General features: G+C 56.5%; 2 protein-coding genes across 3 annotated transcripts in view; both read left to right on the top strand.

Annotated features, from left to right (window-relative positions):
* Window positions 1–8092, top strand: part of XPR1 (xenotropic and polytropic retrovirus receptor 1) — a 111055-nt gene extending 102963 nt beyond the window's left edge. The window contains exons 12-16 of one of the 2 annotated variants that reach the window (XM_058808185.1): window positions 2053–2219; window positions 2537–2676; window positions 3791–4012; window positions 5437–5527; window positions 6182–8092. In XM_058808185.1, the coding sequence (XP_058664168.1) occupies window positions 2053–2219; window positions 2537–2676; window positions 3791–4012; window positions 5437–5527; window positions 6182–6196 (635 nt within the window). In that variant the 3' untranslated portion in view covers window positions 6197–8092. The remainder of the gene's footprint in view (window positions 1–2052; window positions 2220–2536; window positions 2677–3790; window positions 4013–5436; window positions 5528–6181) is intronic. The other variant, XM_058808186.1, reaches the window with a different exon arrangement.
* Window positions 8093–11729: 3637 nt separating this feature from the next.
* KIAA1614 (KIAA1614 ortholog) lies at window positions 11730–21107 on the top strand. The gene is given in 11 exon segments (XM_058808069.1): window positions 11730–11996; window positions 11998–12236; window positions 12238–12338; window positions 14472–15077; window positions 15574–15637; window positions 16782–16931; window positions 17502–18929; window positions 19700–19904; window positions 20301–20413; window positions 20526–20710; window positions 20914–21107. Coding segments are annotated over 11 exon segments (3552 nt in total).
* Window positions 21108–21598: the final 491 nt, after the last annotated feature.

Here is a 21598-nt window from a genome sequence, read left to right as displayed (position 1 = left end):
CTAAGGTGAGAGGAAGCCCTGCAGCATCACAGGGTGTTTTGGAGCATTTTAGGTGCTTTGAAAGCACATACAACCCATGAACTGCCTCTGAATTATCCTTTAGGGTCTGGTAATGGGAACTAAACATGGAGATCTAATGAGCTAAAAATAAGGCTGGAAAGAACAGGCTTAGTGTCTCATGAGTCACCGAATGTCAGCATCTGCCTTTTCTTCCTGAAATAATGTTGTGGAGGCTTTGGAGGAGCTGTGGGGGGCGGGGGGAGGAATGAAACCTGGCAGTGCAGCCCTCATTGCTAAGCTCCAAAATCCTCACCTGTGTCCCTTTCTGTGGGCAGCTGCACGTTAAAAATAGCCTGGGAGAGGCTGTTTCCAGGCAGCAGCAGCAGCAGCAGCGTGTGAGGTACCTGGGCATCCGTGAGCGCTGCTCCTGGGTGACGTCAGCGCTCTGCAGGGACAGCAGTGTGATGCTGGACCCGTGTCTTGGCCAAGCTGAGCATGTGGGGAGTGCTGAAAGGCTTCCAACCTTGCCCCAAAGCTGCTCAGAGCTGGGAGCTGCAGCCACGCCGTGCCCTTTTCCTGCGCAAAACGGGCTTTGCTGCATGAGTGGCGTTCAGAGGTTTGCCTTAGGGGGGTGTTTTGAGAGGGAAAGGTTCAGAGGTTTGCCTTAGGGGGGTGTTTTGAGAGGGGAAGGAACGTGTGGGTTTGACCTATATCCTGCACATCATGTCCAGGAAGCCTGAAAGGCGTAATGGGAGGAATGTACTCTCATTTTCACCTCCATTAATTTTATCGGATCGCCGCTTTACATCTAATCGTAATTGCTGGAAATACAGAGGGAAAATTGTCCTGTTGCTCCCTGGCTGATCAGCTAGAGGGATTGTTTTAAAGCCACATAAATAGAAAAAGGTGCTGTTGTTTAGTGTGATGTTGGGCTTGGGCTGAAAACATCTTTTTTTGTACTGGAAATGTTGTTTGCTTTGTTAGAGGGAATCGGTGAATGAGCAATTGCTGAGGCTGCACAGAAAGGAGAGATTCCTGCAAGCAGCCAGGTGCAAAATGTCTCAGCCTTCTGAAGCATCATAATGGAGTTTATTTGCATGAATTTTTGGAGCCAGCTTTCCAAAAGCAAACAGAAATACCAGCTCTGTTTGGTTTTCCCCAAGCAGCTGATGTAAGGAATTGTAGCCAAATTGAGAGCAACGTAACCTTTCCAGAGGGGAGTGGGAAACAAGGTTGGAGAAACTATCCCCAGCTGAGCAGATGGTGGGCCCACAGTCTCCTGTTTCCAAAGAGGAGCTCTGTATGGGTATTTAAAACTCCATACAGAGCCTACTTTAGGATTTGTACATTTTAATGTACTGCTGCCTTTTCCCTCGCCACCACAAGCTCTGAAATGGCTGGGGGTAATTCCTGTACTGCTCATGCTCTTCAGGCTTCTAGTGGAGAGAAAATGGGGGAATTACCAACTGATTCACTGTTGTTGATGTTAATACAAACTCAAATATTTTCTTACCAAACCCTCCTCGCTGAGCTCTGCGTCAGTGCTGTGTCCTTTGTAGGAACCCGTGTCCTTTGTGAAATGCGGCCCTCAGCTTCCACCTGCTGTTCAGAGCCAGAACGGCAGCTCTGCCATGAATCCAGGAAAATAAAAACCATGGAATATCCTGAGTTGGATCCTTGAGCCCAGCTGCTGGCCCTGCATAGGACCATCCCCAAGAATCCCACCATGTGCCTCGGGGTGTTCCCCAAATGTTTCCTGAACTCAGGCAGGCTTGGGGCTGTGACCACTTCCCTGGGAGCCTGTTCCAAATATTAATGTAAATTTCAATCCCAAGTGCTGAAAGGTGAATGAGATGAAAGTGGAATTTGAAAAACAATAAAAAGCAGGTACTGCTAAGGGTGTTGGTTTGGCTCAGAATTGTATTTGATGTATTTTGCCAGAACTTGGCTAGAAGAGGTGATTTCCACTATTCAAATGAGGCAGTTTGTAGCTGTTTTAAGAAGGAATGTGCTCTCAGTTCTACACAAGTGTGTTGTTCTTCTCTTTTCCAGCTAAAAACCACAGTGACACCCAAGTGTTCTTCTACCTGTGGATTATCTTCTGTTTCATCAGCTCTTGCTATACCCTCATTTGGGACCTGAAGATGGACTGGGGTCTCTTTGACAAAAATGCTGGTGAAAATACCTTTCTCCGAGAAGGAATTGTCTACCCACAGAAAGTGCGTATGCAGCCTGCTCTTACCTTAGGACAGCCTTGTAACACTTTAACCAAACTTGCTGAGTTTAGAGCATGTTGCAGTTGCCCACTGGAGCATTTCAATGCTACAGCCTGGGATTTTCCAGCAGTAGAGCTGATTTGTTTCCAAGAGATCATTTCTCATTGAAATGATCAACAAATGAAATTTGTTTCCAAGAGATCACTGCCCTTATTTTGTCTGAGTTTGAGCAGCAGATTCTGTAGCTTCCCAAAGACCTGATGAGGTCTTTTGGATGCAGAAGGCGTTTGATGAGCTGTTTTGTTCTTGTTGCTCCTCAGGCATACTACTATTGTGCCATTGTAGAAGATGTCATCCTGCGTTTTGCGTGGACCATCCAGATCTCCCTCACTTCCATGCAAATCTTTCCCTACGCTGCAGACATCATTTCTACTGTGTTTGCCCCTCTTGAGGTGTTCCGGTAAGGCTGCTGGGCTGAGCAGCTCATTTCTCTTGGTTTTATTTTCACTTTTTTGTTCTACAACATCAGAATGGGGGGGAAGCAGCTGGATCCTTGGATGTGGAATATACTGGTTTTTGTTTCAAGGAGACCAGGATTAGCAGGAATATTTAATCCAAACAGGGTGCTGAGTGAAGAAAAGGGTAGGGGGCTTTGCCACAGTTTGGAGCTGAATCCTTCACATTGTGTTTGCAGTTCCTTCTGAGCCATGACATAATCTTGAAGGGTTAGTTTTTACCAAATTTCTTGAAATTTCCAACTAAAACTTCTCTTGAGTTTCAAGTTTCCAATTTTCAAACCTCTTTGTATTCTGTGTCATTGATTTGGATCCTGCAAGCTTCCAGGAGTTTTAAACACCTTTCCTGTAGCTGGAAACCCACCCCCACAGCTTCCTGGGAAGAACTTGATGCTGACCCTCTCTCATGTAGGTGCTGAAAGTGCCTTTTGTAGGAATGTGCCTCCTGTTGAGAGAGTGACAAGACTATCCTTTGTCCCCTCAAAAAGGAAAGAAGCCCAGAAGTTTCTCTCCTTGATTACATGAAAAAGCCACCTCAGAGGCCTGGGGGACTTCACCTCAAACTTAAGGATAGCCAATTGGACAGGAGCCAAAAAGTCCCACTTGAGCAATTTACTAGAAAAAGAAGTGAACAAAGAAACGAATGGCTTTTGTGGGGTGTTTTACCAGGATCAAGAACCTCTGGCACCTGGCTCAGTTTTTCTCTCTTTGTTATTTTACCTTTTATTAAACCTTTTTGTTTCCAACACTGCCACAGATGCCATCCTGCTGATTTTTATGCCTCCAAGGGTAGCTGTGCTATCTTGAGTGTGTTTTAGACCTCCAAAAGCTTATGAGACCTGGCTGGAAGAAGCTCCTATAACAGCATTTGCCTTGTAATGCTTGAACAATGTACCTCCACGCTGTCCATATTAGGATAGATTCTGTAGTTCTCCAGAGGAAAAATGTTGCTGTTAGCCACTAGATTTTTCTCCAGTGCTTTGCCAAACGCGGGAAACGCCTGCAAAAGTGGAACTCAGTTGGTAATTCTCATTTTTTCCTCTCCATCCATCCATGCAGGCGGTTTGTGTGGAACTTCTTCCGCCTGGAGAACGAGCACCTGAACAACTGCGGGGAGTTCCGTGCCGTGAGGGACATCTCGGTGGCGCCGCTCAACGCCGACGACCTGACGCTCCTGGACCAGATGATGGACCAGGAGGACGGCGTGCGCAACCGCCGCAAGAGCAAGCAGTGGAAGCGCAGCCTGAGCGTGTCCCTGCGCCGGCCGCGCCTCGGCACACAGTACGTTCAGCCGTGCTCCAAATAACAACTTCTGCTGTTTGCACATCTGTTCTGTCCCCCCTGCGCTCTGAGTGTGCACAGTGCTCAGAGGAGATTGCACTTGTGCTTCCGTCCTGTTAAAGACAAAACCTTTTCCATTACCTCAAACTCTTCCCTTAGGATTCAGAAGCTGTCAGAATCATGTTTTTTGTCTAGTCTTCATCATTATCTAGAGACAACTTTATCCATGCCAGTAAGGTAATTTTTCCCATAAGTAGTGTTATTCCTACTGCTACATTTTTATGTAAGATATGATAATATTGTAGTACACATTTCTCATTCAACTATTTTTTTCCTCTTAAATTTCTACACTTTTTATTGAATAGAGATTTACTAGACCCAGTTAAATCAACCTACTTGAGTCATCTAGCTTTATGACCTTTACTTGCTAGAAAATTATATATTTTATCATAATTCTGGACATTCTACACTGCTCTTTAAATGGATATCTAAATTTATATTTAGATTAACTGATAAAAAGGAAAGAAAAAGCTTAAAAGAAAGTAAAAGAACTGCTACAGAAGCCTGCCCTGCAGCTGCTGCTAGTGCCTGTTGGTTGTTTATGGGCTGGGAGTCCTGCACTGGGAGTCCTGCACTGAGAATGGCACAAAGGGTTGAAAGTCGTGCCAAGATTTTCAAAGTCACGCAAAGATTTTCAAAGTCATCAAAGGTAGGGCAGGTCCAACTAAGTAAACGAGCATTCCTCCCTCTGCCAGAGAATTAATCCATCCTTTAGGCATTTGGGGTTTACCAGAACCCCAAGTGGAAAGGAAAGGGAAACTCCTGAAATCAGGAAAGGGAGTTCCCGTTTTACTCACTCTTTTTACAAGGGTCCCCTCCTGCAGAAATAGGCTGCCAGAGGTTATAAATGCAAACTGGAGGAGAGGTTCTCCTCGAGCAGACATTTCTGAGAAAGAGGGAGAGGGGCTCTTTATACCTCATGGTGACAGAAGGGCCAATGGTTTTAAACTGACGGAGGGCAGAGTTAGATTAGATATTAAGAAGAAATTCTTCTCTGTGAGGGTGGTGAGGCCCTGGCACAGGGTGCTCAGAGAAGCTGTGGATGCCCCTGGATCCCTGGAAGTGTTCAAGGCCAGGCTGGATTTGGCCCTGAGCAATATGGATGTCACTCACATCCCTGCCTCTGGCAGGGGGGTTGGAACCAGATGATCTTTAAGGTCCTTTCCAGCCCAAACCATTCCATGTCTCTGTATGATTCTAGTTATTCTTTGGTTAAGGTTCATATGTAAGATCTCAGACTCCTTCCTCTCTCAAATCCAAACCCATACATTTTTTTTCTTCCCAGCCATCATCCTTGCACCCCAAATGTTGCCCCACCCTGCACCCCAGCCCCTGAACCTGCCCACTGTGTGTTTTCCCTGCAGTTCCAGTGTCCCGTGTCCCTCCTGCCCTGGCAGCACAGCTGTGCCGCCCTACCCTTTGGCCAGGGAGCAAGCCGAGGCTGAGGCACAGCAGGTCAGGAGTGTTGTGCAATCCCTGCAGCACTGCCTGGGAGGGGTGGGAGAAGGAGGAGGAGGAGGAGGGGTGCTCTGGCCCCAGGGCTGTGCTTGGCTCTTGTCCCTGCACGGATGGGACCAATACCAACAGCCCCAAGGTGGCTGCTAGAGACTGAAAAATGTTATGCAAAGGGAATGTGAGCCAAAGGCTGCTAGAGTTCCCTCCAGCCATGCCCATTTATCCCTCAGACATGCAGTGAGTGGAGATGTGCCAGGCATATCCCTAAAGGACTTCCTGCTCCTTCCTGCAGCCCAGCAGGAGATGGAGCAGGAACACTCCTGTGGATCCTGCAAGGGTTTGGTGGGGTTCTGTGGGGAGGGCTGAGCAGGTGCCCCACATGTCACAGCCTGGCAGGTGACACTGGCCATGGGCAGAGTGGGCAGTGCCACAGGAGGGGGATGCTGAGGGACAGCTGGGGATCTTTACAAGGCTCTGCAATTCCCAGGGAGAGTGGGAGGGTGTGAAACAGTAGATTGTTTATTCCCCCTCTGCATAAGAAAGACATATTTTCCCTTTTTTTATTCCCCCAAGTGGACTGTGGGTTTGCTGTCTGCACATCATTCCAGGAATTCCTTCTCCCCAGTGAGTGTTTTGTGTTTTGTTCTTTTCCAGGTCGAAGGCTTCTGACACAAAGGTATTGATAGAGGACCTAGCAAATGAAGTGAACACATGAGATGGCCACGTTCTCTTATTCCACATCCTTTGTTTTCTCGTTCTGTTCCCCTCTTCCCCAAGTAACCCGAGCTCTGGTACAGATCCAGCTGAAAACAGGAGAAAACACTGAACACGTTTTCTGAGCTCTTCCAGACCAGATCCTATGGACTCCAACAAGCTCACTGTGTTTCGTTTCTTTTCTTCTGGGTTAATTTTAATGTTCTATTTTAAACAAACAAACAAACAAACAAAAATAAAATATTTTACTTTGTTTTGCCAATAAAGAGGACAGTTCAGGAAAGAAGGATTGTTTACAGTCTCAACAAGGACATACAAACCTTATCTGGATAATGAAGCATCATAGGGACTCCCTCACGGGACAGTGCCAAGAGCACACTCAGTTTCTGCTTGGCCCGGTTTTGACTGGTTGAAACCGGACTTTTTAAATCTGATTTTTTTGTTGTTGTTGATTTTATTTTTCAGTTGTTTGGTTTTTTTTCCTTCATATCCAGCGCTGAGGCACTGGCCGCACTTGCAGGGAAAGTGCACTTAGAGCAGTATCTTCATTCATGAAGCTACTTTTTAATTTGATGTAACTTTTCTTATAATTTTTTGGAAATATGATGTATCTGTTGCATATAGTTTTCACATTTATTTATGAAACTTAACAACCATATGAGAGTGATTTTGAGTCCTGTGCAATGAAGGTTGTAATGGTAAAACAAAGTGGGGAATGTAGATTTCCATCTCCAGGGTTGTGGGGTGATGCCCCCTGCAAATACCTCTTCAGTGAGACAACTTGCACCTGTGTGTACCTTCTCTCTCTTTTATTTCTTTTCAATTTTATTTTAAACCAAAGTTTCTCTTTCTGATATTTTTTTAGTTGCTGCTGCTGCTTCTGGGCATGTCTCTCATGCCAGTTCAAAGCCAACTTCTCCACGTGTGAAAGTAGTGCAGATGATCCTAAGGAAAGGAGAGTTGGTTCCCACCAACAGCACAAACCACTGAGCGAGCAAAGGCTTTGGAACTTCATTCTCCAGATCCAAAAGTACTTTTCCAAGCCTTAGGTGTGTCATGAGGGCATCTCAGTCCGAGCAGGGAGCTTTTCAGGAGTTCTCCAGCAGCCCAGCAAGGTGGGACAAGGCAAGGAGGTGTCAGTTCTCATGGGACAGAGGGGGTTCATCAGGCTGGGGCTTAGGAGTGGTGGTGTGTTTCAGGGAGCATGGAAAGAACTGTGGTGTGCCCACCTGATGGGGAAGGTGAGATGGAAACAGCTCTTCTGTGGCTCCTGGTTTAGCAAAAAGCCTCTTTTGGGCACTGTCCTGGTCATCTGCCCCTTGGCTCATCTCATTCTCCCAGTTTGGCAAGTGGGATACTTGAGCAGATTTGGGTAATGGACAGCTGAGCAAATCATGTTGGAAGAGAGATGTGAACTCGATGGTCTCGTTGGTCTCCCCTCCTCCTGGGAGGGAGCCATGGAGCCCTCAGAGTGCTGTGGTCCTTCCCTTCCCTTGTTCTCCCTGGGTGTTCCAGGGAAGGGTGACACTCCTGACAGAGGATCCTCACCTGGCTGGTGCCAGTTTGGGCAGTGGAATGGCAGGAATCTCTCCTCAGTTGCTGTTTGGTGGTTGTTTCCCTTAATCAGCACCAGAATGTTGCATTTCCGCAGCTTGCCTACTGTGCCTCTTGCCCAGAGGAGCTGAAGAAGGAAACTTGCTTCTCTTCATTTAGTTGGGAATAGATTAAAACCCTTTAAATAGATTAAAACCCTGTTGTGGTGCTGCTCCTCTCATCTCCCTCCGCGTGGAGCTGCTCTGGTGGGAGCAGAGCTGGATGAGTGGGGCTGTGCTGGATTCCTGCCTTTACCTCCCTCAGGTCAGCTCATGCTTTAAACAGAGCATTCCCATTCCCATGGAAGTGCAGTCTGGGATAAAGTCCCTTAAAATATTTCAGCCCCTTAAAATATTTCCGTTCCTAATTAGCACTGGTGCCATGTCCAAACCATGTGTGGGTATTTGCAGTAGTGGGCAATGGAGCCATCCCTGCCTGGGGAGCTGAGGGGAGGGCAGCTGAACTGGGAGGGAGAAAATCCAAAATTATTTGGATTTATTCAAATCAAGTAACACCACTGGGTGTTACTTAAGCAAAGTGTTGTGCTTTTTACACGAAGAATCTGAGCTTTACTGGTAATTATCTTCCTTTCAGAAGGAAATTAAAATGCAGAGAGACATTGTGAGCAGTTTGGTCTAGTGGAGGGTGTCCCTGCCTGTGGCAGGGGGTTGGACCTATATGGTTCTTAAGGTCCCTTCCAACCCAAACCATTCCATGGTTCTGTGATTTGGAAGTGGAGCCAGTCCCCTGGGAGCACCCTGCCTTCCTCAGCTGGGCTGGAGAGGGCAGGGCAGGGCTGGGTGGCCTGTGTCCATCTGTCCATCCTGCTGCTGTTCCATCCCACCCTCTGCTTCCCTACGTGACAGGGTGGGTCGGGTTGCAAGTGATTAAATTCTTATTCTGTAGTTTACCCAAATCCTTATGGGAAGCAAGAATTCAGTCTGTCCATCTGCCCTGCTCCTTGCTCTGCTCTTTCTCTTCCCTTTTTCTGTCTTTGCTGGCAGGAGAAGTAAGGAGAAAAAAAACAAAAACAAAAACAAAAAAGGGAGGTAGCATGCTATGAGGAGCAAACATGATCTCCTAAAATAAAACATGGTCCCTTTTGGCAGTGAAGATGCTGTCTCGGGGGAAAGCAGCCTGAATTCCCAGAAGTGTGGCTTTTAAAGGCTCCTAGCTCCCAGCCCTGCATCTGCCTGTTCCCTCCCTCCCAGAGATTTCTGAGAAATCAGGCGTGCAGATTCCTCCTGAGAGCGAGCACTAAAGCTGGGATGGCTCCACGTCTACAGGAACATCTGGCCAATAAAGGGAGACCTAATGAAGCACAACAGATGGTGAGAGAAAATAGCCCTGTCCCTCCTTGGGAGCAGCAGGAGCCAGGGGATGGGGACATCCCCAGGGTGGCTGCATTTTCTGAGCTGGGCTCTGCTCAGGGGTGCCTGAGAACACTCCTGTAGGGACAGCAGCAGGGTGGCAGTCCAGAGGGACAGAGCAGCATCAAAAGGAGCTGAGGGGTTTATCCTCTGCTTTTGTTGTTGGGATGCAGCTGGGTGGGAGCTGGAAGCTGAGGAAGTCTTTAAGCTGTGGATTTCAGGTGCTGGGCTGTGCCTTGTGATTCAGTGGAGGTTGGATTGTACAGCTCTGAGGATGCTGTGGAGCTGCTTTGGAGTGGTGAAACCCATCAGGATGGTGCAGTCTAAGGAAAGGAGATGCCACCCTGTGGCATTTGTGACTTTTGGAGATTCCCTTTGAACCTCCTTCTCCATGCTGATTCCTTCCAGCTTTCCATCCTGCTGCTCCTCTGGGGATTTTGGGGTTGCAGGGGGTGAGGTGTTGCAGCACCCAGAGTTTATTTGCTGGCTGGGGTTCCCCGTGTGGCTTTGGGAAACACCAGGTCCCTGTGCTTGGGCAGGGCAATGCCATGTGCCATGGGTGTGTTCCTGGCAGGACAGCAGGGCAGGATTGGGATCTTTGGACTCAGCAAGCAGGAGTGGCGGCTCTCCAATGAGAACTGATGCTGTCCCACCACATTTTAAAAGAAATGCATTTGCAGCACTCCTGGCTGCAGCCTTTGTGTATCCAGTAAGCTCCTACCTCTCTCATCCAGGTGCATTCCCAAAGTCAGCTGGTGTTCATCCTACACCTTTCCCAACCCTGCTCCTGGCCCTCCTCATTCTCTCAGTGTCTTTGCTGTTTAATTCCAATGAAAGGGGTCTGGCAGCAGCCTTCAGCATGAACATCTTGGAATGGGAGAGATCTCTGGTGGAAATCTCAGCAGAGCTGGATCCTGCTGCTCCTACTTCCCTAAAAACCCTTGTGCTGCTCCTTCTGCCTCTGTGCTGGTGCTCAGCTGCCAGGCCAGTGTGGCAGACAGGGAGGAAAGCACTTCCTGCTGCAGGAGATGACAATCCCTGGGGATTTCACTTCCAATGAGCAGTGGGGACAGTGTGAAGCCTTTGCTGTGTTTTGAATGGCCATGGGGGTTTGGCCTTGTCCTGCAGGGATGTGCCCTGCCCTGCTCTGCTCACTGGGCTCCAGGGGCTGTGTCCCCAGCATCAGGACATGTGCTGGGAAGTGTCCTGGGGCTGGGACATGGCTTGGCAAGCTGGGACATAAAAGCCACTTTGCTCACATGCTGCATCCCAGCTCTGTGTCCTCTGTCCTCTCCTCCGCCCTTCTGCCTTGCACTCACAGGGGGAAGGTGATCTTCTGCCTTAAACATTATTATTATTTTTTAATTTACATTTTTATTCCAGAAGGCAACCAGATTGTTTTGTCTCCTTGGAAAAGAGGGGCTGGGGCTCCTGGGGGAAGGGTGGTAAATCCCTGGGGTACCTCTGCAGCAGTCACGGCTGGGCTCAGTGGCTGTCACCTCATCAGACCTTGCCTCCTTTTCATGACCCCCATCCCAAATTCTGCACCTTGGGGCCAGCGTCCCCTGCTGCCACTGTGGCTAAACTGGTGTGTCACCATCCCTGGGGGCTCCAATCCCTGGGAAGGAGAGGGAAGGGACCCAGCACGGGAAGATCCCTGATGCTGACACCCCAGCCCTGCTCCCGGTGGGAGCCAAGGCTGCCCTGGCCTCGGCACCACCCCTGCCTGGCACGGTGCCCTGTGGCCTGACAGTCCCTCAAACTCTGTAAACCAAATTGCAAACTCTTCACTCCAGAGGAGGAATTGGGCATCCTGGTGGAACTTGCCGTGACCTCTCCGTCCCGTAGGTCCTCGTGGCCAAGGATGGGCGCTCGGGAGGGGCCCAGAGTGGAAATGCCAAAGCTCCCCCCGGGCCCCGCTGCCGCCTTCCTCTCCCCCTCCCCACTGTGTTGGTCTAAATGATCTTTCTATGAAGCCCTGTAGATGTCAAAAGTAATTATGGAGTGTGATTAGTCCTCTGTGGGTGCTTTCTTTCTTCCCCCCTCCTTTCTCTTTTGCTATCCCCTTCTCCACTCTTCTGTTTTGGCTCAGTGGAAAAGGTGAGGACAAAGAATTGCCGCTTGCTTGGACTCATGATGTATCTGTGACTGCGCTATTAGCTGTCTCCTCCTCCTCCTCCCTTCCCAAATGGATATAATTTTTGAAGTGTGGAATTCCCTTCTTGATAAGTAGGTTTGAAAAAAAAAATACTGCACAATGTGATACTGTTTCATAGTTTCTAGGTGGTTGTATACAGCAAAGTTACTGTGATTGTGTTTTTTCAAAGGAAAAAGTGATTGGTTACGAAATCTGTCCTTTTTTCATTATTACAAGCTCTTTGTTTTCCAATGATCTGATGGCTCTTTTGTCCCTGGTCTGTGTGTGTCTTCCCAAGTGCCACCCCTGTGCTGCATCCACCCACGGAGCAATGGCTCCTGCTGCTCCTGCTCTCTTGGGAGCTGTGGGATGTCACTGGAGGACATCCATGTCCTGGGAGAAGGTGGATGGAGGTGCTTGGAGGAGGGAGCTGTCTGAGGAGGGGTTGGAGGGGCTCACAGGAAGCAGCCCAGCTTTCCCCCAGCACCAGCCCAGCTCACACTCTGCATGCCAGGGGCTGGTGCTGGAGAAAACCCCCTGCCCAGACTGGGCTGTGCTGGCCACAGGCTCGTGGTCCTTTTGGGAGCCTTTGGTTGCCTCTCTCCAGCTGATCCCCAGTGCAAGGGGATGTCCTGCCAGCACAGTGTGTGACCAGTGCTGAGCAGCCCAGTCCTGGGTTGTTTGGGGTCTGTGCTTTTATTTTGCTCTTTAAATCTCTCCGTTGCCTCCTGCAATCAATCTGCCTCCAGAAGAGAGCCCAGAGCCTTGAAATCACTCTAAGCCTGTTGCTGCTCACAGCAGCCACTTCCCGGAGGTTTAATCCCAGCCACAGCTCCCTGCTGGCATTCCTGGCTGGTGGCAGGAGCCTGGCTGGTGGCAGGAGCCATCCTGCCACCCTTGGCACCTCACCCCAGCTCCATGGGGACATCTCCCAGGTGTGTGTCACCTCCAGAGCCCAGGCAGAGGAGCCAGGATCCCTTTCTGGAATGGCCTGCAGGTAAGGATGGGTCCTGCTGTCACAGGGGCGGTTGTGGGGACCTCAGTGCTGGGGACAGGATGAGGGTGGCTCCTCTGCCCTGGGCTTTTCCACACAGAGCTCTCAGCTGGCCCTTCCTAGTGAAGATGCTCATTCTGTCCCCCATGGAGTCCCCCTGTGTCAGCCCCAGTGGGGAAGGAAGGAAGCCCTTGGGCTCAGGTTTGGCTGTGATGAGGGCCCCATGGCCACCAGGGTGGCCGGGGACATTTTAAGAAGATAAAAGTGATTTCTTGCTGCTCATGCTGGCAGGGGCCGGTGCGGCCAGAGCCAGGAGGATTAAAACAATTTCATAATCCTGGTGATTTCCTTTTGATCGGGATTATGAAACCAACCACGAATATCAAAAGCCACAGCTTAAAGCAGCAGCCGCAGCGGGGCCGGGACACCCTGGGCCTCCTCAGAGCCCCGGTGCCCTCAGGAACGGCAGCCCTGGCACCTCCAGGTGAGCACTGCCCACCCGGGACCCCTGTCCTGTGTGGGGGGACATGGGGAGGGGCAGGATGGCAGTGTGGGTGTGCAGGGCCTGGGGAAAGGGGGGCAGGATGGGAGTGTGAGTGTGCAGAGCTCAGGATGGGGGTGTGGGTGTGCAGGGCCTCAGGATGGAGGGGAGGATGGGGGTGTGGGTGTGCAGGGCCTCGGGGAGGGGGTGTTGGTGTGCAGGGCCTGAGGATGGGGGTGTGGGTGTGCAGGGCCTCGGGGAGGGGGGCAGGATGGAGGTGTTGGTGTGCAGGGCCTTGGGATGAGGGGCAGGATGGAGGTGTTGGTGTGCGGTGGGCAGGCACGTGTGGCATGCCGTGTTTGGGGGTAGGGATGTGTAGAGATGCACCCAGCTCAGCTCCCACTGCTCTCCTCCACGGCCCTGGCTCGCCGTGGGTTCAAGCAGGATTTGGCCTCCGGGAAGCAGGGGAATTTAGCACAGCTGCAAACGTGTGATGCTCGCAGGGAGGTGCCGAGAGCCGGCGGAGCAGCGGGTCATGCGGGACAGCCCCCCGGCAGGGCCCGGCTCCGCTCCGCAGCCCACACAAAGGACATTCCTGAGGGAGGGCCGGGGCAGGATCCCTCCATCCCGGACCGCTGGGTTCCCCTCCTGTGGCGTTCCCTGGGTGGCGGAGGGGGTCAGCCCCTGTCCCCAGCGTGGCGGTAGCCGCCGTGGCCCTGCGGGGACCGGGCCGGCTTTGGCCGGGTGCGCGGAGAAGAGGAGGAGGAGGAGGAGGAGGAGGCCGGGGCGGGAGGCAGGGCCAGCACGGCCCCACAGCCCAGCCAAGCGGCTGAGCTCGGGCTCGGCTGGAGGGGCTGGGATTTGCTGGTTTGGCCGTTTTTTTTTTTTTTATTTCTTTTTTTCCCTCCCCTGCTTCCTTCCCTTCTTCCGTTTTCTTTCTCCTTCTTTCCCAGCCCTCTCCCGATGCTGCTGCGGGGGTAAGGACAGCCCTCGCATCCCGCCCGTGCCCCGTCCCGCTCAGCCTGGGGCTGTGGGGCGGCCATGGGGCCCGGGGGTGCCACGGGGATGCTCCTGCACCGCGGCCACGGGGGAGGCTCCTCCGGGGCCACCACGGGCACGGGATGGGACGGGATGCTCCCGGGCAGCAGGAGGGCAGCGGCTGCTCGGTGCCACTGGGCCGGAGAGGCGGGCACAGGACGAGTGCCACGTGTGGCCCCGGGGGCCGGGGCGGAGCAGGGGCTGGCTCTGGCTGCTGGCACCTCGACGAGCTGTCGCCGGGAGGGATTTGTGTTCCGCGGAGAGTTGGGGCCCTGGTTTAGCTCAGGAAGTGTCAGTTCCCTCCGGGCTTTGTGTGGGTGGGCACTGCTGGCAGTGCTGCCCAGGCCCGGGCCACCCGTTTTGGGGAACGACCGATCCCTCATTGCTGCCCCATTCCTCCTGCTCCCTCATTGCTGCCCCATTCCCCCTGCTCCCCAGTGATGCTGGCAGGGTGTCGGTGCTCTGTATGGATGGGTGGCCTGGTGCTGTGTCACCTCGCTGTCCCCTTCCCCTACAGGCACACGCCGGTGGCATTGCGTGCATTTACCCCGCAGGGCAGGTGGGGTGATGCCCTTTGTGGGCAGGCAGGGCTCATTCCCTGCGTTTCGTCCCCGCAGGAGCCATGGAGGGGAGCCCTCCCACTGAGGCGCGGCGCCTGCCGCGGACCCCCAAGCAGCAGCACGCCCAGGGCGGCCGCGGCCCGGCCCCGCCGGAGCGCCCCGAGCCCCGCGGCCCGCACGCCGTGCTGGAGGCCAAGGTGAAGGCGCTCAAGGAGAAGCGGGGCGGGCGGCCCGGGACCCCCACGGCTGCCCCCGAGCGCCCCTCGCCCAAGAAGCCGCGGCCCCGGCGGGGAAAGGCGGACGTGGAGCCGCGGGTTCAGCTCCGCACGTACCTGACGGACGGGCTGCTGGACGGGGCCGAACCCGAGCCTGGCAGCGGCCCCGCGGCCCGCGGCGGCACCCCGGGGCTCTGGAGGGTGCCGGCAGCCAGGGGAGATGTGCCCGGCGGCGCCGAGCTGCCCCAGGACAAGGGCAGCAGCAGGTCCTGGCACTGCGCCTCCCTCCATGAGAGAGCCGCCCGGGATGAAGCGGCCCGGAGCCCGCTGAGGGAGCGGAGCCGAACCCCCGTGCCCGCGGCCCAGAGCTGGGAGCGGCTCTCGCTGGCTGAGCGCGTGGAGAGGAACCGGCGGCTGCTGCACGAGGTGCTGGGCCTCGCCGCTCCCGGTGCGTGGTTTGGGAAGGTGGGAGGGAGGGAAAACCTTTGGGATGACGGGAGTCCTCCAGCCTCCCTCTCTGCAGGTGCAGCTCCCTGCTGCCCCACACCCCAGGGCTGCCCCATCCCCTGCACGGCACGTAGGAGGTGTTCTGGGTGATACCTGCCAGTCCCCTCTGGTGTCCTGGTGAGGAATCTCACTGCTGAAAGCAAGAGCAGGAAAATTTCGGGGACACACTAGATCTGTGGGCATCACTGTCCCTTTGCAAGCTGCCGCCAGAAAAGAGAATAAAGTTTTTCTTTGATGGCCCCATGCCCCCATCCCCACGGTCCCACACCTACAGCCAGGTGCTGCTGCCCCACGTTCCACTCCTTTGGGATCTCCCAGAGGCAAATATCTGGGAGAGCCCTGTGGAGGGTGGTGGGATGGGATATATGGGGGTGCTATCAAGAGGATGGGGGGCTGCCATCCAACCAGGCTAATGCCTTGTCCTTCCTGCATTTCAGAGATGCCAGCGAGTGATGGGGACTGGGACTCGGGGGTTTCGCTGCAGGATGCTGAAGGCTGCAGGTAGGTCAGTCCCAGCCTGGCAGAAATGGACATTTCCTTCTTTCCCACTCCCCACTCTTGTATTTTAAATGCACCCTTTGAAGCACCTCCAGGGAAGGGTTGTGGGGCAGCTGGTGGGGGAGTGTGGCTGGGCCCCAGGGATGCTTTGGTGGAACAAGGGACAGAGCTGAGTGTCCCTTGGTGTCTGAGCTCAGGACATCCCTGCCAGGACGCCAGGGCAGGCAGGGAGCTGGGGAAGAGGATGGGACAGAAATTTGCTCCAGGTGCTTAAGAGGATCGAGGCAGCAGGAGTGTGTAATCTTGTTGGGCTAATGGAAAACCTTACAGGTACGGACTAAAAATAAGGAGGTGGCATAGGCAGGTGAGAGGCTGGGGGCTGCAAAGGGCAGATCAGTGAGTGGGGAAAGCCCCCCAGTGTTGTGGTCACTGCCTCTGCTCTGCTCTGGCAGCTGGATCAGTGGTGGGCGTGCAAGGCAGAGCCAGGGATGCAGCATCTCCCGTGGGCAGGGCAGCCAAGGCCTGGGGAGTTCTGGGCCTCCCGTGGTGCTGCTGGGGGGCAGCGTGTGCCCACCATGCTGCACTGAAGAGGTTAAGGCCGGGCTTCCCGGGGAGGCTGCCTGAGCTGATTATTTTAATCAGGAGGATTAGGGCCATGGCCAGCCAGGAAGGCAGTGGTGCAGCAGGGAGAGCTGTCAGGTCCCTCACCCTGCACTCAGGGGGGGCTGGGAGTGCGGGGAAAGACCCCTGCAAGGGAAGGGAAGGCAGCAAGACAATCGGGTCAGGGGGTCGCCCTAAACCTCCCTGGCTACAGGCAGGGATGGGAAGTGCTGCCTGCCCCCATTTCCCTGTCCACCTCTGGGATGCCCATGGCGCACAAAGCACTGGCTCGGCCGAGCCCGTGCCCGAGCTGGGTGGGTGCTGAGCCCGTGCCCGAGCTGGGCGGGTGCTGAGCCTGCCCCAAGGTCTCACCTGGCCCCGGGGGTGCGGTGTGCCCGCCCGGCCATCCCTGGCGCGGCCGCCCGCCCGCCCATGAACGGCGGCCAAGCCCCGCTTTCCCCGGGCAGGGCAGCCTCGCCGTCACTGTTAAAGCACGTCTAATCCCTGTTATTTTTTCCTAATCCCGCTGCCTGCTGCGGGGCTGCAGGGCCTCGGTGGCCGGGCAGGAGCTGGAGCTGAGCCCGCGGCACGAGCAGGCCAAGCAGCTGCTGCAGCGCGCCCGCATGAAGGCCCGCACGAACCCGCTGCGCGCCAGCCACGACATCCTGCTGCTGCCCAGCGCCGTCCCGCAGCCCAGGTCAGTGCCCCACGGTGCTCCCAGCCCACAGCCGCGTTTGGGGCACATCCACGCGGGGTTTGGAGCCGGCACATGTGTGCAGGCATGTGTGCAGAGCTGGGGTCTGACCCGCTGCCTCATACCCGGGATGTGCTCGGTGTTTGGGATTTACTTGTGGGGGGTATCAGTGGTGGGAGGATGGCGTTTCCCAGCTGATGGGGAATGTTTTCCCGGGCGAAAGGGAAAACTGGTAGGAGGGAGAACTCCTCGCTGCAGGAGGCTGGACCACAGCGGCGTCTCGCCAGGTCATGTGCGATGTGGTGTTCCCGGAATGATTAACCACACACCTCGGGCAGGGAAGGGCCGATGGAGGTCGAGCCCTGCCAGCAGCCGCAGCCCCTCCGCATTTCAGTTTCAGGCTGGAGGGAAGCAGGGCTGTGCACAGCCCGGGAGCACCGGGCGGGCTTTCCTCCTTGCGCTGGGTTTTGCACTTTCCTCTTTTCGCACCGGGTTTTCCCCCTCCCGCCCTGCTTTCCCAGGGTTGCCGAGCAGCTCGCCTGCAGGGCGTCCGTCTGTCTGTCCCCATGGCAGGGAGCCCGGCGGGCGGCCGAGCGTGGCCCCGCGGGACGGCGGGAGCCTGAGCGATTCATCCAGCGGGGAGTCGAGCTGCGGGCGGCCGCGGCGGCCGCGGGGACCGTCCCCGTCCCGAGTCCGCTTCGAGGACGAGTCGGCGCGGGACGCCGAGGTGCGGTACCTGGAGCGGCTGCAGCTGCGGCAGCGGCGGGCGCTGGGCTCGGCCCTCGCCTCGCCGGAGCCGGCGGGCAGCAGGCAGCCGGGGGACGGCGCCGGACAGCCCAAAGCCCGCGGGGGCGACCTCGTGGCCGGGGGCAAGTGCAGCGCCTGCGGCTCCTTGCTTGGTGCTGCCGCCGGCCGGGGCACGGACGCGCAAGCTGCCCCCGAGCTGGCCAAAAGCAGCCCTGCGGCACAAAGAAGCGTCCCAGGGGATGGCAGAGGGCCGGGCGCTGGCCAGACAGAGCCGAAAATCCGGCCTCTGGGCCCAGGAGGGTCCCCGCTGTGGATCCTGCCCTCCCGCCAGCGCATCCACACCGAGAAGATCAAGGAGACCTACATCGGGGATGTCACCTACATCGACGAGGTGGACTCGGCCCTGGAGAGCACCGACACCTCCGACGGCTGCCGGACGGACAGCGAGGAGGCCGGACCGCGCAGCCCCCACCTGCGGGGGCACCGGGACCCCCGCACCCGCGGGCACAGAACTCCCCGCGCTGCCCCGCAGCCCGAGCCCAGGGCCAGGAGGGGAACGTGTGCGGCCAGCGGCGGCCCCGAGGGCGGGGACTTGGGTCCGGGCACCGTTTGCCCCCCACCACCGGGAAGAACCAGCGGCCGGGAAGATGGGGAAGCCCATCGACATCTGGGGGGCAGCAGCAAGGGAGCGATGAACACAGCTCGCCCCCCGCAGCAGCCCAGTGAGCCCCTGGAGCCTTCCCCGCAGCTGAGGAGCAGCACCCCCATCCCAGGCACCCACGTCCCTGCTCCCCCTCCCACCAAGAAGGCCTGCGCCCAGGTGCCTTGCAGGAAAGCGCTGTTCTCCGGCAGCAGCCGCCAGGTGCCCAGCCAAGCAGCCCGGGGCCCGGAGCCCGATGCCGGCAGCACAGCCCCCTCGCAGCCCGGGGGCACGGCGGGCCCGGCCGAGCGCCGCAGCCCCCGCTGGCTCCCGGGGAATCCCCTCCGTGCCTTGTCCACTAACAACTGCAACAACACCCACGGGCAGGACGCCCCGGGGCCGGGCAGAGGTGAGAGACGCACGCATGGGGTGCTGGGGGTGTCCCCAATGAAACTGGCGTGTGACTGTCTCTCTGTGGCTGCAGGGACGCTGTCACACCCCGCTGGCAGCCCTGTCACCGCCGTGCCCCTCGAGGCTGCTGATCCTGCCGTGGAAGGTGCCGGGATGTCGGGAGCGCAGCCACAGCGGCACCCGGCCGGCAGCGCCGCACACGGGTGGGTGAGCATGGGCAGCCATGGCTTCCAAACCGGGCAGCCATGGCATTAAAAACGGGCAGCCCTGGCTCCCACACCGGGCAGCCCTGGCATCCAAACAGGGCAGCCATGGCTTCCAAACCGGGCAGCCCTGGCTCCCACACCGGGCAGCCCTGGCATCCCAAACCGGGCAGCCCTGAGCATCCCTCCTGGGCACTGCTGGGTTGAGCTCCCTGGCTCCAAAAACCTCGCAGAAACCACGGTGTGGGTGTTTGTGGGAGCTGTGTTTCCCCACATCTGGTTCTGCCGGGGATGTTGGAGCCGATGTGACAGAGGTGTTTCGCTGGTGTTGGGTGAGGAAAATCAGCTGTCTTGGGGCTTTCCAAGTGCGATCCTGCCGGCCCTGTGCCTGGTGCTGCGTGTCTCAGACTGGCAGGAGAGTTCCAAGGTGGTGCTGGGTCCTCTGAGCCCTTGGGGCAGAGCAGGGGACTTCTGAGATGTGTTAAACCCCTGAAATAATGGAGAAAACAGGGAGGGAACCCCTAGGGCCACTTCGGGTAGTGACAAACTTGTGTGTGCTGGGGCACTGCTGAGGGGAGGAGGCTGTTCCTGATCTCACTGTGCACCCCAATCTCAGCGTGCACCCCAGTCTTACTCTATACCCCGGTCTCAGCGTGCTGCAGCTCTCGGGGCTGCCAGGGCGGGTGCAGGATGCAGCCCCAGCCCGGAGGCAGCTGCAGGTCCTGCAGACGCTCGGTGTGTGACCGCCACGCCTCTCCTCCTCCCCGCAGGGAGCTGGGCCGGCCTGTGAGCCGCAAGGGCAGCGGCGCTTCGGCCTCGGGGCTGAAGAAGCTCCTGTGCAGCCTGAGCCAGAGCACCAAGCAGCGCCTGGGCCGCTTCCGCTGCTACAGCATGGAGCAGCTCCCAGCCCCCGGCGGGTCCCCGCAGAGCAGCCCCGGCGTCAAGAAGTCACCGTCCCTGCAGTCCCTGCAGCTGGTGAGCATGGACATGCGGGGGTGCCATGAGGAGACACAAGGGAAAGGATGCTGGGCTGGGATGAAGTGTGCCTGAGTGTGGATTTGTGGCTCAGGTGGTCCTGGAGGGGGTGTGGGGGGATGAGCCACCCCAAACCTGCTGTGTTTGAAAAGCCCAGAGCCAGTTGGGAAGTGGAAGGGGGAAGGAGGGAGAGAGGGGTGGTAGTGGAAGAGCAGATATGCTCATCCCTCCTCAGCAGTGAGCTGGGGAGTGCTCCAGGGGGGGTGGGATGTCCTAATTCCTCTACTCCTCCTCCTCCATTCCCTCGGCACATGATGTCTGTCCCTTCACATTGTGGTGAAGAACTGCGGTACTGCACAATGTTTGTCCCCATCTCAGCCAGGTGTTTGTCCCCAGGTGTCACCCTTCTGCCAGCCCCAAAAAGCTGCCTCTATCCAGAGCCTGCATCCCCAGCTGGGGAAGACACCTCGTGCCAGTGCCTACCTCCTGCCCCAGAGCACGGCTGACAGGTAGGACCGGGCCTGGCACATCCCTGCGGTGCCCAGGACGCTGTGCTGGGGTGCTGTGGTGGCTCAGTGCCACCAGGGGCTGCAGCACTTCCCTTGTCCCCTCTCCCCGCAGGAAGGGGGGCTCGGGGCCGCAGCGCTCGCTGAGCGTGGAGGACATCGGGGCGCCGGGGCAGCTGCGCGCGGTGGGGCGCGTGGTGCAGGTGTTCCCCGATGGCACCAGCCAGCTGGAGCTGCAGCGACCGCCCCACGGCGCCTTCGGCTTCTCCGTCACCTCCGGGCACGGCCGGCCCGACACAGGTAATCCCAAAGCTTGGCACACTCTGATCCCTCCATGGTTGCTCCTGTCCCAGCCCAGGGGTGAGCTCGGGCACCGGTGCAGGGGGTTGCTCCATTGCTGCGGAGCGCTTGCCTTGGGACACAAGCCCTCACCAAAGGCTGTTTATCACAGGTTTGTTTCTGTGCAGCCCCTGGGCTCTCACCCATCCCCGTTCCCCCCGCAGGTGTCTACGTGCAGGAGATGGCGGATGCTGGCACGGCCAAGCTCTACGCGGGGCTCCTGGCCGTGGGGGACGAGATCCTGCAGGTGAACGGCGCGGCCGTCTCGGGGCTGGGGCTGGCCGGGCTCCGGCAGCTGCTGCTGAGCGCTGACAGTCTGTCCCTGCGAGTGCTGCGGCACCGCCCCGCGCCGCGCTAGCCCCGCCACCGCCCCTGTGGAGGCTGGCCAGAGGAGGAGCATGTCCCAGTGATGGGAGAAGGACGATGTCCCGCTGATGTCCCAGGATGCTGCAGAATGGCATGGACCAAGCTGCCTCACAGTGCCAGGACCAGCCCGGCTCCACTGCAGTGACTTTCCTTGTCCCCCTGGGAGAGAGTGTGGGAGCAAGGACATCCCAGAGCCTCCAGGAGCTGCCCAGGTGTGGGGGACAGGGGACAGCCTGGCCCCAGCAGAGCTGGGTGGGTCTGTTCTGCAGGCACTGGGGTGACCAGCATGGGGACACCCCATCTCTGTGACCCCAGGAGACAGAGGGCTTCCTGCCAGCACTGCCACCTTGTGCTAGAGGGCTGGTGAGGTTCTTTTAAATTATTGCAAACTGAAACCCAAAAATACATCTCTGCAATGACAAAACAGTGCCCTTGGCTTGTGGCATGGAGGGGCTGGGGTGGTGCTTGTGGCCTTTGCTATTT

This window comes from Ammospiza caudacuta, chromosome 7 (genome assembly GCF_027887145.1).
Source record: "Ammospiza caudacuta isolate bAmmCau1 chromosome 7, bAmmCau1.pri, whole genome shotgun sequence".
Classification (NCBI taxonomy): domain Eukaryota; kingdom Metazoa; phylum Chordata; class Aves; order Passeriformes; family Passerellidae; genus Ammospiza; species Ammospiza caudacuta.
This window is presented reverse-complemented; position numbering and strand designations above follow the sequence as displayed.